The sequence below is a fragment of the Armigeres subalbatus genome, chromosome 3 (genome assembly GCF_024139115.2).
Source record: "Armigeres subalbatus isolate Guangzhou_Male chromosome 3, GZ_Asu_2, whole genome shotgun sequence".
In the NCBI taxonomy this organism is placed as follows: domain Eukaryota; kingdom Metazoa; phylum Arthropoda; class Insecta; order Diptera; family Culicidae; genus Armigeres; species Armigeres subalbatus.
The window spans coordinates 329,645,173-329,660,239 of NC_085141.1; the positions used below are offsets into that span (position 1 = coordinate 329,645,173).

General features: G+C 43.4%; 1 protein-coding gene across 14 annotated transcripts in view; it reads right to left on the minus strand.

Moving 5' to 3' along the window:
- The window catches only part of LOC134225629 (sodium channel protein para), a 499,821-nt gene that overhangs the window by 137,892 nt on the left and 346,862 nt on the right, over window positions 1-15,067 (minus strand). For 10 of the 14 annotated variants that reach the window (XM_062705853.1, XM_062705850.1, XM_062705848.1 and 7 more), the window contains 3 exons: window positions 9,235-9,297; window positions 8,908-9,091; window positions 7,780-7,982 (listed from right to left, as the gene is read on the minus strand). In XM_062705853.1, coding sequence (XP_062561837.1) covers window positions 7,780-7,982; window positions 8,908-9,091; window positions 9,235-9,297 — 450 coding nt within the window. The remainder of the gene's footprint in view (window positions 1-7,779; window positions 7,983-8,907; window positions 9,092-9,234; window positions 9,298-15,067) is intronic. The other 4 variants (XM_062705847.1, XM_062705849.1, XM_062705844.1 and 1 more) reach the window with 2 other exon arrangements.

The following is a 15,067-nucleotide window of genomic DNA, read 5'->3' on the forward strand; positions in this document are numbered from 1 at the left end:
TGTAAGCCTCCTTCCAAGAGGCTCGGAAGCATCCTTCCAAGAGGCTCAGAAGCCTCCTTCCAAGAGGCTCAGAAGCCTCCTTCCAAGAGGCTCGGAAGCCTCCTTCCAAGAGGCTCGGAAGCCTCCTTCCAAGAGGCTCGGAAGCCTCCTTCCAAGAGGCTCGGAAGCCTCCTTCCAAGAGGCTCGGAAGCCTCCTTCCAAGAGGCTCGGAAGCCTCCTTCCAAGAGGCTGGAAGCCTCCTTCCAAGAGGCTCGGAAGCCTCCTTCCAAGAGGCTCGGAAGCCTCCTTCCAAGAGGCTCAGAAGCCTCCTTCCAAGAGGCTCGGAAGCCTCCTTCCAAGAGGCTCGGAAGCCTCCTTCCAAGAGGCTCAAGCCTCCTTCCAAGAGGCCTGGAAGCCTCCTTCCAAGAGGCTCAGAAGCCTCCTTCCAAGAGGCTCGGAAGCCTCCTTCCAAGAGGCTCAGAAGCCTCCTTCCAAGAGGCTCGGAAGCCTCCTTCCAAGAGGCTCAGAAGCCTCCTTCCAAGAGGCTCAGGAAGCCTCCTTCCAAGAGGCTCAGAAGCCTCCTTCCAAGAGGCTCAGAAGCCTCCTCCAAGAGGCTCAGAAGCCTCCTTCCAAGAGGCCTGGAAGCCTCCTTCCAAGAGGCTCAGAAGCCTCCTCCAAGAGGCTCAGGCCTCCTTCCAAGAGGCTCGGAAGCCACCTTCCAAGAGGCTCGGAAGCCTCCTTGAAGCCTCCGGAAGCCTCCTTCCAAGAGGCTCGGAAGCCTCCTTCCAAGAGGCTCGGAAGCCTCCTTCCAAGAGGCTCGGAAGCCTCCTTCCAAGAGGCTCGGAAGCCTCCTTCCAAGAGGCTCGGAAGCCTCCTTCCACGGGGCAGGGAAGCCTCCGGCCAGGGGGCAGGGCAGCCTCGTCGCCGGAGGCTCGGAAGCCTCCTTCCAAGAGGCTCGGAAGCCTCCTTCCAAGAGGCTCGGAAGCCTCCTTCCAAGAGGCTCGGAAGCCTCCTTCCAAGAGGCTCGGAAGCCTCCTTCCAAGAGGCTCGGAAGCCTCCTTCCAAGAGGCTCGGAAGCCTCCTTCCAAGAGGCTCGGAAGCCTCCTTCCAAGAGGCTCGGAGGCCCCCCTCCAAGAGGCTCGGAAGCCTCCTTCCAAGAGGCTCGGAAGCCTCCTTCCAAGAGGCTCGGAAGCCTCCTTCCAAGAGGCTCGGAAGCCTCCTTCCAAGAGGCTCGGAAGCCTCCTTCCAAGAGGCTCGGAAGCCTCCTTCCAAGAGGCTCAGAAGCCTCCTTCCAAGAGGCTCAGAAGCCTCCTTCCAAGAGGCTCAGAAGCCTCCTTCCAAGAGGCTCGGAAGCCTCCTTCCAAGAGGCTCAGAAGCCTCCTCCAAGAGGCTCAGAAGCCTCCTTCCAAGAGGCCTCGGAAGCCTCCTTCCAAGAGGCTGGAAGCCTCCTTCCAAGAGGCTCAGGAAGCCTCCTTCCAAGAGGCTCAGGAAGCCTCCTCCAAGAGGCTCGGAAGCCTCCTTCCAAGAGGCCTGGAAGCCTCCTTCCAAGAGGCTGGAAGCCTCCTGTCCAAGAGGCTCGGAAGCCTCCTGTCAAGAGGCTCAGAGCCTCCTGTCAAGAGGCTCAGGAAGCCTCCTGTCAAGAGGCTCAGAAGCCTCCTGTCAAGAGGCTCGGAAGCCTCCTGTCAAGAGGCTCAGAAGCCTCCTGTCAAGAGGCTGGAAGCCTCCTGTCAAGAGGCTCAGAAGCCTCCTGTCAAGAGGCTTGAAGCCTCCTGTCAAGAGGCTCAGAAGCCTCCTGTCAAGAGGCTCAGAAGCCTCCCGTCAAGAGGCTGGGACGCCTCCTGTCAAGGGTCCCGGACGCCTCCTGGCAAGAGGCTCGGAAGCCTCCGGTCAAGAGGCTCGGAAGCCTCCTGTCAAGAGGCCTGGAAGCCTCCTGTCAAAGGTTCTGGAAGCCTCCTGTCAAGAGGCTCAAAGCCTCCTGTCAAGAGGCTCAGAAGCCTCCTGTCAAGAGGCTTGGAAGCCTCCTGTCAAGAGGCCTGGAAGCCTCCTGTCAAGAGGCTTGGAAGCCTCCTGTCAAGAGGCTTGGAAGCCTCCTGTCAAGAGGCCTGGAAGCCTCCTGTTAAAAGGCTTAGGAAGCCTCCTGTCAAGAGGCTCGGAAGCCTCCTTTCAAGAGGTTCGGAAGCCTCCTGTCAAGAGGCTCCGAAGCCTCCTGTCAAGAGGCTCCGAAGCCTCCTGTCAAGAGGCTCCGAAGCCTCCTGTCAAGAGGCTCGGAAGCCTCCTGTCAAGAGGCTCGGAAGCCTCCTGTCAAGAGGCTCGGAAGCCTCCTGTCAAGAGGCTCGGAAGCCTCCTGTCAAGAGGCTCGGAAGCCTCCTGTCAAGAGGCTCGGAAGCCTCCTGTCAAGAGGCTCGGAAGCCTCCTGTCAAGAGGCTCGGAAGCCTCCTTTCAAGAGGCTCGGAAGCCTCCTTTCAAGAGGCTCGGAAGCCTCCTTTCAAGAGGCTCGGAAGCCTCCTTTCAAGAGGCTCGGAAGCCTCCTTTCAAGAGGCTCGGAAGCAAGGCAAGAAGAGAAGATAATTTAATCACTGAAGGAGTGCGCCTGCCAGGTATATTGAAGGATTGATATGTTAATAAAATTTCTGAAAAACGGCATTCCGCCAAAGGTCATTCAGAAAAAGGTAAATATAATCCGTCAAATGTCATACCGCGAAAGATACATACCGCCTAATGTTATTCCGCAATAACAGAAATAGGCCAAATGTTTTTCGGTGAAATATCATACATTCAATACATATTGCTTAAGAAGGGATCTCATACATTTTTCCCATATACTGGCCAAATTCGTCTGCATCAAAATAATATATGAAATTAATCCTTATTCTCATTCTTTATCCATTTATCTTTGCCTTATTTGGAGCTAATGCCTATTTCTGAAGAAGGGACCTTATCTACTATTTCCTTACTTCATGAGAACGCCTTCTTTTAAAGAACGGAGCACCTCTCCATTATTTTACTCCGGGCAGATGCATATTATTGAAGAAAGAATAATAACATTCATTATCTGGGGAAATATCCACTTCTAAAGAAGGGACACGTTTACCACTGCATCATTGCGACTAAATGCATTTTTTGCCTTTCTCGTACAATAAAGTTCACTACGCAAACGAACTTTTCATAGAAGCCTCGGAGACCCATAGTGTTATATACCAATCGATTCAGATCGACGAGCTGAACAAATGTTTGTCTGTCCGTACGTATGTATGTGTGTATGTGTGTGCACAAAAGCTAAGATAAACATTAGACAACTTTTCATACAGTAATCCTTAACCGATTTTCTCGCAACAATTTTCATTCGACAGGGAGCCAAACCTATTTGTTCACTATTGAATTTGATAACGATTGACGGTTGCGTTTAAAAGTTATTAAGAAAATGGTACATCGAACCATATTAGCACCATATAAGGTGGGTATCTTGGCTAAGGGCGAGAAAGGCAGTATCACTACTCGGTGAATTAGGTTGTGTTTTTAAAAGAACGAATCACATTCACCGCCTCATTCTGGGCGAACGCATTAATTTCTGAATCACCGTCTTTGATCAGAAGTCGCACAGACTAAACATTTTTACACATAGCATTAGACAACGGACAGGACATTTACACAACACCCAATAAATCAGTCCACTATGGTCCAGGATACAGATCTACGCAGAAAGATGCATTTTATGCCAAAAGTATATTTTGCATAAAAATGTTGTTCTACAAAGTTGTTCGGAATAGTAAGGCCATCAACATGATGCTATCAAAAAATATGTTTTACATTTTTTTTTAATTTTATGGAATACTGACATTCCTGACATTCCGCAGCTTATTCCAATATTTTTTGCTACAAAAACTTTTTCTGTAGCTCTTTAGTTGGCTGATTTAGAGCAAATTTACCTATTTGGATTCACACTTAAATTATTTTGTAGACCTCGGCAAAATTTTTGCCGAGATTCCAACAGCCGAGATCTCAGTAATATTTTTTACTGAAATTCGGTAATTCCTTTACCGAAATTTCGTCAATATTTTGCCGAAATTCGGCAAAGTTGATTAATACTATATTCCTTGTAATACAAACAAATCCCGTGAATGTAGCAAATAAGACAAATAGGACAAATAAGAAAAACTCCGGAAGTTCCTTCGGGAATTTCTCCGGAAGTTGCTTAGGTAATTCCTCCGGAAGTTCCATCGGGAATTCCTCCGGAAATTCCTTCGGGGATTCTTCCGGAAGTTCCTTCGGGAATTCCTCCGGAAGTTCCTTCGGTAATTCCTCCGGAAGTTCCTTTGGCTGTTCCTGCGGTGATTCCTCCGGAAGTTCCTCCGGGAATTCCTCCGGAAGTTGCCCCGAGAATTCCTCCGGAAGTTCTTCCGGGAATTCCTTCAAAAGTTTCTCTGAAAACTTCCAGTGGAATTTCCGGAGGAACTTACAGAGGAATTTCCGGAGGAACTTCCGGAGGAACTTCCGAAGGAATTCTTTGAGGAACTTCCGAAGGAATTCTTGGAGGAAGTTCCGAAGAAATTCTTGGAGGAACTTCCGAAGGAATTCCTGGAGGATCTTCCGAAGGAATTCTTGGAGCAACTTCCGAAGGAATTCCTGGAGGAACTTCTGGAGGAATTTCTGGAGGAACTTCCGAAGGAATTCCTGGAGGAACTTCCGAAGGAATTACTGGAGGAACTTCCGAAGGAATTCCTGGAGGAACTTCCGAAGGAATTCCTGGAGGAACTTCCGAAGGAATTCCTGGAGGATCTTCCGAAGGAATTCCTGGAGGAATTTCCGGCGGAATTCCTGGAGGAACTTCCGGTGGAATTCCTGGAGGAACTTCCAGTGGAATTCCTGGAGGAACTTCCGGCGGAATTCCTGGAGGAACTTCCGAAGGAATTCCTTGAGAAACTTCCGAAGGAATTCCTGGAGGAACTTCCGAAGGAATTCTCGGAGGAGCTCCTGAAGGAATTTCTGGAGGAACTTCTGAAGAAATTCCTGGAGGAGCTTCCGAAGGAATTCCTGGAGAAGCTTCTTAAGGATTTCCTGGAGGAACTTCTGAAGGAATTCCTGGAGGAACTTCTGAAGGAATTCCTGGAGGAACTTCTGAAGGAATTCCTGGAGGAACTTCTGAAGGAATTCCTAGAGGAACTTTCGAAGACAATTCCTGGAGGAACTTCCGGAGGAATTGCTGGAGGAACTTCCGAACGAATCCCTGGAGGAACTTCCGAAGGAATTTCTGGAGGAACTTACTTTATTTTTCTTCTTAGTCTTACTTGTCTTATTTGACTTATTTGTCTTATTTGTCTTATTTGTCTTATTTGTCTTATTTGTCTTATTTGTCTTATTTGTCTTATTTGTCTTATTTGTCTTATTTGTCTTATTTGTCTTATTTGTCTTATTTGTCTTACTTACAGCAGCACCACTGGGATCCATTTGCTCGGCTTAGCCGTCCGGCAAGGGAGTTATTGTAGAAGATAGGTAATACTGAACAGTGGAGGACGATTTGTGGACCCTTCTTAGACTACATACAGGATTGGCAACGTGCAGCTATGAACCGAGTTTAATTGATAAATCTTTCATGTACTCATGTACTGTACTTCATGTACTAGTTTGAATAAATGAAATGAATGAAAGACTGAAAAATATATATTGAAATACTGATGCTTCATATAGCATCATTCTATCTTCAGGATGCAATGGGTGCTGGTGAACGAAGCTTCATCTATGTGTTGAGATTGTCTCCTCCACGGACGATATTATATACACCAGTGGTCAATGGAGAATTCACAGAAGATGTCGTCTGTTGAATTGTTGGTTGCTTATTGAAGGAAGTTGATTCACAGCTGAAGAAATGGATGAAATAGATCAGTGATCCCCAAAGTGTGGCCCGCGGGCCGCATGCGGCCCTCCAAGCCTTTTCTTACGGCCCGCGAAGGACTTCAGAAAATATACTACATGTGACCCATTGGTCTGCCACACATAATAGGAAAATATTTCCATCGTAATAATTTGTACGTTGTACTCTGGGAACCTGTAAAGTTCACATCATTATTGGTGTTGAAATTATTAATGAAATTTATCACTCCTTAAATGTTGTGTAGGCTAACAGCAAACACAATACGAGGTTATTGCTCCGGATTATGAAAATAGCATACGTGTAATTTTTCTTAAATCTAAGCTTGTTTAAAGGGGAGTTTCAGGTAAAAATAATGTTATTATGTGCTTCTCAATGCTTTCAATCTTCGAAATAAGTTGGGATTGGGAAAACATTGAACTGATAAATTGCTGAATGATTAACTAAAAAATCGTTGGCATGAAAACACGATAAATAATTCGGAGAGCAGATGTCCACAATTTCCATTCAACACTGATGACAGGTTCAACTTGTTTCCAAAACACGTATGAAACATGTAGTCGTTTTTTTCCACAACAAGTTATAGTGAACAATAATCCTCGTGCCTAAAATTATGAGGTCATAATCTTAAAGTCGGTCAACATATGATCTTATGGAAAAGTAGCTTAGATTAATTTGTACCTACTGATCTAATGTTTCTGTTGCTATGAAAATAATTTTATTTTCTTAAGTCTGCTACCACAAAAACAACTAAAAGTCAGCTACGCGATGAAATTTGTAGAATAAAATGTCTTTTCAAGTATGTTATTCGTGAACAATTGACAAAAATAAAAGGAAAAATATTACGTATCTGCAAAGATATCGAAATAATTGGTGGAATTAAATGGAGTTACTTAACTCGTCTTAGACGGTTGAAAAATAAAAAATTTTTGTTCAAATATGAAAACCTTGATAAAAACCCAAAATTCAATAAAGGGGACTTCCTTAGCCGTGCGGATAGTTGCACGGCTATAAAGCAAGATCATGCTGAAAGTGGCAGGGTTCGATTCGCGGTCCGGTCTAGGAAATTTTAAGGTTGGAAATTTGTCCCAGTGAGGGATGTAATGCCAAGAATGAGAAGAGAAAATTAACTATGGAATGAAAATCAAATGTTGCAAATGTACTGCGGCCCGCTTCAACAGTTAAAAATTGCTGTGCGGCCCTTGATAGTCAGCATGTTGGGGACCACTGTATTAAATAGATGAAGAATGGTCCTGAGTGTGGGTCAACAAACTTCTTTTGGCTATGTGAAGATTGTTTAACATAATTTCGTATGTAGCGTTCAATACTAGACAATATAGTTTCAAATGTGATGGAACGAGTTGAAAAAGATCACAGCCAGCACACGCTTACAGTGAGTGAACTGCACTCGGAAGTTTCACCATAGAATTAGTCTGTCCAAGAGCTGGAAATTGATTAATACCCTGAAACTAACGGATGACTGTTTGGAGTTCAACTTTCAATTTTACTTAACGTTCAAATTCTGGTGATCATAGAAACAACGACGAGAAATAGTACTATGATCGTAATTTGGAAGCATAGGAACGAGTATGCTCCCAATTTGTTCAAGGCTACTGATTTTTTAGGTGTAGTGAAAAAGTGTGTTGTCCGTTTTCTAGGTATCTAGCAACATATAGAGTCTTTTCAATGTAAAAAGCAAGAGAGTGAGAAAGATTTTAGATACAAATTTGATGAAGAAAGGGTCTGGGATTGAAGCCATGGCCTCTTGTGCATGAAGCAGGAGCCGACCACCAAGCACTACGCTGCTTTGTAAATTCTCGAATAAGCACAAAGCTCTATGGTAAAGTTTTATTAGTTTAAATTAGTTTTTAAACCTAAGTCTAAAATATGTCCCAGATCGAAATTTCGAAACCCGCGCCGATTGGTATACTTACAAAGTCTCGCTGCCCCTTGTGGTTGCTGTCCACGTAGGACATGTTCGGCCCCGACATGTTCGGCGGCGGCACGATCGAGTGATTGGTGTTGCGCGCTGACCGGTTCCGCAGTCGGCTCTCCTTCGTCATGCCGCCGAGCAGGTCACCGTGCGATGTGTACGAGATGCGCGATTGATGCGATGTGTACGATGAGTGTCGCGAACCTTCGGGTGGAGTGCGGTTCGATTCGGCCCGGTTCGTGGAATGGGAAAATGTCCGATTAGTTACGACCGACGATGCCCGGGAGCCGAAGCTCCGGACGGGGTGGATGAGCAATACGCGGCTGTTGTTGTTTCTGTTATGTGAACTTACAAGCGATTCTAGTGCGAAAAACGGAACTCAAAATGGGGTAGTTTCATGATTTTGAACAATGTTTTTTTTTTGTTTAATTACAACAGGAAAGCAGTTAGATTGAGTGGCAATTTTAGTATCGAAAAGAAGAGCGTGTAGCATCGAATCAGTAAATGAGATAATAATCAAGATGAGACAGTCAATATGTGATTCAATTGGCGGTGAGATATCGTAATAAATAAAAATCATGCCAAAAATTAAAGTCAAGAAAGTAACTTATAAGATGTGTGGATTGTTTCGGTTAAAAGCGATCGAAAATTAGTATAACTATGGACACTATAAAAATATAAAATGTATTTTCTGTATTTTTCGAGTATCTGTTTGAGCAATGAATGTTAAAATCAGAGAGAAAAATTTGAACGATGCTGGAAATTTGAGTTACGCTTTGAAAGGACAACAGGGAAAAAGTAGAAATAGAGAGAATCGTTTGGCTTGATCATTTCACGCAATGTAGTAATTGAGACGGATAGATAGTGATAGTCGGAACGATGAGTAGATTTAAAAGAGAGAGAAAATAAATTTTGAAATCTTTAGTGAGTGTGAGAGAGAGAATAGCCATCACATTCGGAAAGAGCAATCGTATCTTTCTCTTTTGTTGACGCAAGGAAATTCCGAAACGAATTTAAGTAACAACAAATCGTAATTGTTAAGAATGTAGAAAATTTTGACTTTGGAATCGAAATCGATAATTGGAGATCGTAGTTTGGTTGAACTAGATTTTACTTTTTTATAGTGTACCTAAATTAGCATAGTATACTGGAACGATGATTGCACCATTTTCCTCCGACATCGGTGTGACCGCGTTCGAGTCATCGGCGTATGGCAAATGTTCTTGTGCATCGAGATATGTTGAGAGTACCAATGGTTTTCTATCGCTACCAGGTACGCCCACGAAACGTCCTCTACCGTTACGTATCGTAAACTGTCCGGCGTCGTCCGATCGGCGATCAGCGTGTGAGCATGTGAGAGAGTAAATGGGGGAAAGAGAAGAGAGAAAAAACGCGAAAAAGAAGAAAAAACACGTATAACTCGTTTAGTGAAGTCTTTGGTCTGGGAAGCTTGTACCTGATGTGATCCTCTAGATCCTCTACGAAGATTAAATGGTGAACCAGGTAATGAAAGTGAAGCCTAGAAAGTAAGTATAGGTTTTCATTGGATTAGTGTGTTGTTGGTCGTTCGTCTTGGTGGGCTGCACATTCTCTTAAAAACAAGTAGTAGTATATCAGTAGAGTTGTAGTAGTTAAGAGAAGGTTGATTAATGTTAAAATTCTACAAGCTAGACTATTATTATGGTTATAATGGTTAACAGGTGGGATTGTTCTAAGCTGGTAGGTGGTTCGGTTTTCGGTTGCGATTGTGATAACCGGAAACGCGATCTAGGTGAGAATTTGTGTGTTCTTAGTGTAAACAGCATGAATGTGGAATGTTGGTTCAGTTGTTATTGATGTGAAATAATCAGTTTGCTGCTCATTGAATCAAATATACAAATATTACATTTTATTTTTATTGTGCATATGGTATGCAGTATAAGTACAAAGTAGAATCGGGCTCGGTTGTTTACCTACTGCGAATAAAATGATCTACCTTTCATTTCCTAACGGTCTTCTGATTGTTATAAGGAGTGAAAACAAGGATTGAAACGTATCCTACACAATTTCCACGAAAATGGAAATGGCTGGGAAATAAAGATGTAGAAGTAGTTTATTGTTTATTATTTCAGGGGAAATATTAAATGCAATGCTAATGGTACAATGAACATTTTACGCATTCAAACTATCATTGAGTGTAGATCTTACCGTGTTTCAGACTCAACCTTTTTAGACCTAAAATTTTGGTTGCGCTCAAATATTTCTGCTTTCTAATGAAGTTCATCTAAGTACGTTTTGGACAAAACTTTAAATTCGCGATTTCATCAATTCCATATTTGATTTTTTTTTGAGTTTTGGTTTTTCGGTTTTCAATTATTTTTTTTTGTATTTTTTACATATTGAAAATTTGAAAGTTTCCATTCAATGCTAAAATCGTTTTTGATTTTTTGAAATTGTTGCACTTTTTTTCATTTTTCGTGTAAGAAGTATGAACCATATTTTAGAGTGTATCATAACAGACATTAAGTCGAAAGACAAAAGGTCTAATGGACAAAGGGTCAAATATACAAAACGACGAAAGGAACAAAAGGTCGAAAGGGGCAGAAGGTCGAAAGGGACAAAAGGTCGAAAAGGACATTTGAACATTTGTCCCTTCTATCTTTTGTCTTTCGACCTCTTGTCCTCAACCCTTTGGAACATGAAGGTGTCATAAGAGAAATGCCTTGAATCACTAGAGAATGATAGTGATCTTTTTACACCAGAGAAATGTTTGGGGTTGGGTTTGGTTCGAGGATTTGATTTCTACTTATCTATATCGACATGTGAGCTGGCTTTTCTTAGTCGTCGATTACGTAAACCCGAGTAGACACCATCGTTGAAATCTCGGTCATCCGCAAGCAGTTCGCTCTTCGTTTGGGTATAACAACATCTTCGGCGGAATAGCCTGCCTTCTAAATCGCATTTTCTTCTTGAACTTCAATATCTACAGGGCTAAACACTTATGTCGTCAATTATTCGGAATTTCTGGTAGAGTCCTTAGTCATCAAGCATGGAAGTTCATTCCGTGCCGATAGTTCGAACGAGCCAGACGTGTGTGCTGTGTCTCATGTGCTGTGTTCGGTAGTGAAAAGGCTATTGTGTGGTGCGCTCCTACCTACGGATCCAAGGCGATCGCTGTCGGCGAGTGAAGTAGCTGCTTCTGGCGACGCCAGTGAAGCAGGCTATTGTTACTGCTGCTACCTACAGCAGCAGGGGCAGATAAGTGGCAAAACTTTTTATTGTTCACCCTTCTGTTTGATACAGAGTGGGACTGCTTAGAATTAATCCAATTAGTTTTTTTTTAAGTTTTTTTTTTCTAATTTGCTATTAGTTTTAAGTTAGTATAAGAAAAATTATCCTTCCACCTTGCGGGGTGAGAATGGAGGAGGAGACTGGAGAATGCAATGTACCTGCTAAAGATGGAGGGCGCACTCGATTGTACCATGCGGCTTCGCCTGGGCCTTGGGTTGTTTACTTTCGGCAGAAAGTAAAAAGCCTAGATTTTCTCGGTATTAAACGAGATTTGACGCGTCGTTTTCCAAAGCTTGATTTTAGCCAGATCAACAGGAACAAACTACGCATCACCGCACCTACATACCAGGTGGCGAATGAAATTGCTGGCGACAGGGCGTACAATGTTGAATATATGGTTTATGTCCCCTCGCGGGAGGTCGAAATTGAAGGTGTGATCAACGCAGCGAGCCTGACTTGCAAGGATGTACTTGCGGGAAAAGGCCGCCTAAAGAATGCAATGGACTCTACCGTGGATATTCTGGACTGCAAGGAATTGCATTCAGCAGCTACGGTAGATGGAAAGAAGGTATATTCCAAGACAGGTTCGCTTCGGGTGACGTTCGCCGGTTCGATGCGCCCAAAATATGTTGATATTGAAAACATGCTATTTCCGGTGCGTCTTTTTGTGCCCAGGGGATTTAATTGTACCAATTGCAAACAACTTGGTCACACTGCCGAGTTTTGTGACAACAAACCACGTTGTGGCAAATGTTCTGAAAGGCATCGGGAGGAGTCCTGCCAGCAACAGGCAACAAAATGAGCTTATTGTGGTTTGAATCCTCCCCATGGTTTGCAGGAATGCCCGGTGTACAAAAAGCGCACCCAAAAAGTGAAGCGCTCGTTGGTACAGCGCTCCAAGCAGTCGTATGCGGAAATGGTTAAGTCGCAAGACACATCCGCTACAGCCACTGCATCGACTGCTATTTCAGCCACCGTTCGTGTAAGTGATTATTATGATTCCATATCCATTGATGAATTGGACTCTGACGCAGCCGATATGGACGATGCCCGAAAAGAGAAAGCAACCGTCTTCCCCGGGATCACGCCGCAAGAGAACAAAAATCATCCATAAAGCTTGGCAAAATCTGAAGGTAATGGGGGTTTATTTAAAATCCCGAAGCAACCTGTCCCTACTGCTTCTTTTGATCCTAGTTGCAGTAAGACATTCCCGCCATTGTTAAAATCCGATGTTTCGAAGAAACATCCGGCTAGAGAATCAACGAAAGAAAAAAAGTAATTCGCACTTCTAGTAAAAGTATTCCGTCCAAGCGAGGATTGATCTCCTTTAAGGACCTTGTGGACCGTTTTTGAATTTATTCAATATTCCGAATTCATTGAGGCCTATCATTGACCTTTTATACCAACAGTGGAAAGTTATCTGAAGCAATTGACTGTTTCATGCCCCTTCTTGTAGGAATTGTATCTTTCGATGGATAATACGGCCAATACCCAAGATACAATCACTGTGCTGCAGTGGAACTGTCATAGTCTGAAAAATAAATTAGACGTGTTCAAGTTTTTGATTCGCAATTCCGATTGCGATATATTTGCACTCTGTGAAACATGGCTTTCTTCTGAAGATGAAATCAACTTCCACGATTTTAATATTATTCGCCAAGATCGGGATGATCATTATGGTGGCGTTCTTTTGGGGATCAAAAATGCTACTCCTTCTACAGAATTCTATTCCGACTGTTCCCGGCTTAGAAATCGTCGCATGCCAAGTAAATGTGAAGAATAAAGATCTTTGCATAGCTTCAGTGTACATTCCTCCAAATGCCTCTATTAATCGTCGACATTTTTGGAGCGCAGTCTCCCTCCTATCATCTCCAGTATTGATATTGGGTGATATGAACGCACATGGTATTGGATGGGGCGAAACGTATGACGATTATAGAGCGCCTATTTTCTATGATTTGTGTGACGATTTCAATTTGAATATTTTGAACACTGGTGAAGTAACTCGAATAGGACCAAATGGTCAACAAAGCCGTATTGATCTGTCTTTATGTTCAAATTCACTATCATTAGATTGCACGTGGAAGGTAATTCAAGATCCCCATGGTAGTGACCATATGCCGATAGTCACCACAATTAAGAGTGGCTATCAACAATCTGAGCCAGTTAATGTTCCTTTCGATCTCACGAAGAACATTGACTGGCAAAAATACATCGGCGGTAAATATTGGTATTGAATCAACTGATACTCTTCCCCTTTGGATGAATATCGATTCCTTACTGAGTTGATTCAAAAAGCGCACTAGAAGCTCAGAAACGACGCGTTCCAAGTACATCTGTCATCAGAAGACCAGCCACTCCTGGATGGGATGATGAATGTACTAAGTTGTATTCTGAGAAATCTGATGCCTTCAAGGCCTTCCGTAAACACGGAAGGTCAGAGCTTTTGAAGAGTATTTGAGGCTCGAAAGAAAACTCAAAAATCTTCTCAAGGCAAAAAAACGTAGCTACTGGCGACGTTTTGTCGAGGGACTATCACGAGAAACCTCAATGACAACACTTTGGAAAACGGCCCGCAACATGCGGAACCGCATTTCCACCAATGAGAGTGAAGAATACTCCAACCGATGGATATTCAACTTCGCAAAAAAGGTCTGCCCAGATTCCGTACCAGCAGAATCGCTATTTCGAGAATCAGTCACTGATCCCGGTTCTTTGGGTGGACCATTCTCAATGCTGGAACTTTCTATGTCTCTTCTTTCATCGAATAACTCTGCTCCGGGATGCGATAACATCAAATTCAATCTTCTTAAAAACTCCCAGATATCGCAAAAGACGATTACTTGACCTGTACAACTGTTTCATGGAGTACAACATTGTGCCACCTGAATGGCGACAGGTCAAAGTAATAGCTATTCAAAAGCCTGGGAAACCAGCGTCTAATCACAATTCATACCGACCGATTGCCATGCTATCATGCATGAGAAAATTATTGGAGTAAATGATCCTTTCAAGAGTCGACCATTGAGTCGAAACAAATGCATTGCTTTCAAATACTCAGTTTGGATTTCGAAAAGGGAAATGAACAAACGATTGTCTAGAGTTGCTCTCTTCAGATATACAACTGGCCTTTGCGCACAAGGAGCAATTGGCTTCAGTATTCTTGGATATTAAGGGCGCTTTTGATTCAGTTTCCATAGAAGTACTGTCAGACAATCTGCACAGTAGTGGATTACCCGTTATTTTGAACAATTTCTTGTATAATTTGTTGTCAGAAAAACTTTACACTCGGCACTCTGACAACTTCCAGAAATAGCTACATGGGCCTTCCCCAAGGATCATGTTTAAGTCCCTTGCTTTATAATTTCTATGTTAAAGATATTGACAATTGTTTGGAAGGACAATGCACGCTCAGACAACTTGCAGATGATGCCGTAGTCTCTCTGAGAGGTCCATGTGCAGCTGTCTTGCAAGGACCATTGCAATGTACACTAGAAAATCTGACTGTTTGGGCCAGACATCTAGGGATCGAGTTTTCACCGCAAAAAACTCAGTTGGTTGTGTTTACTAGGAAGCGGTACCCAGCTCAACTGAAACTAAAACTGTTGAATGATGACATCAACCAATCTTTATCTTCTAAATACCTTGGGGTCGTGTTTGATTCTAAATGTACTTGGAAACTCCATTTTGAGTATTTGATACAAAAATGCCGGAAAAGGATCCATTTTCTACGTTCTATCTCCGGAACCTGGTGGGGTGCTCACCCGGAAGACCTCATCAAACTCTATAGAACGACTATTCTCTCTGTTTTAGAGTATGGCTTTTTCTCTCAGCAGCTGATTGCCACCTGATCAAATTGGAACGAATTCAGTATCGTTGTTTGCGTATTGCCCTTGGCTGCATGCATTCTACGCATAACATGAGCCTGGAGGTGCTTGCTCGAGTCACTCCTTTAAAGCACCGTTACTGGGAGCTCTCACTTAGAATACTCGTCAAATGTGGAACAAGTAACACACTTG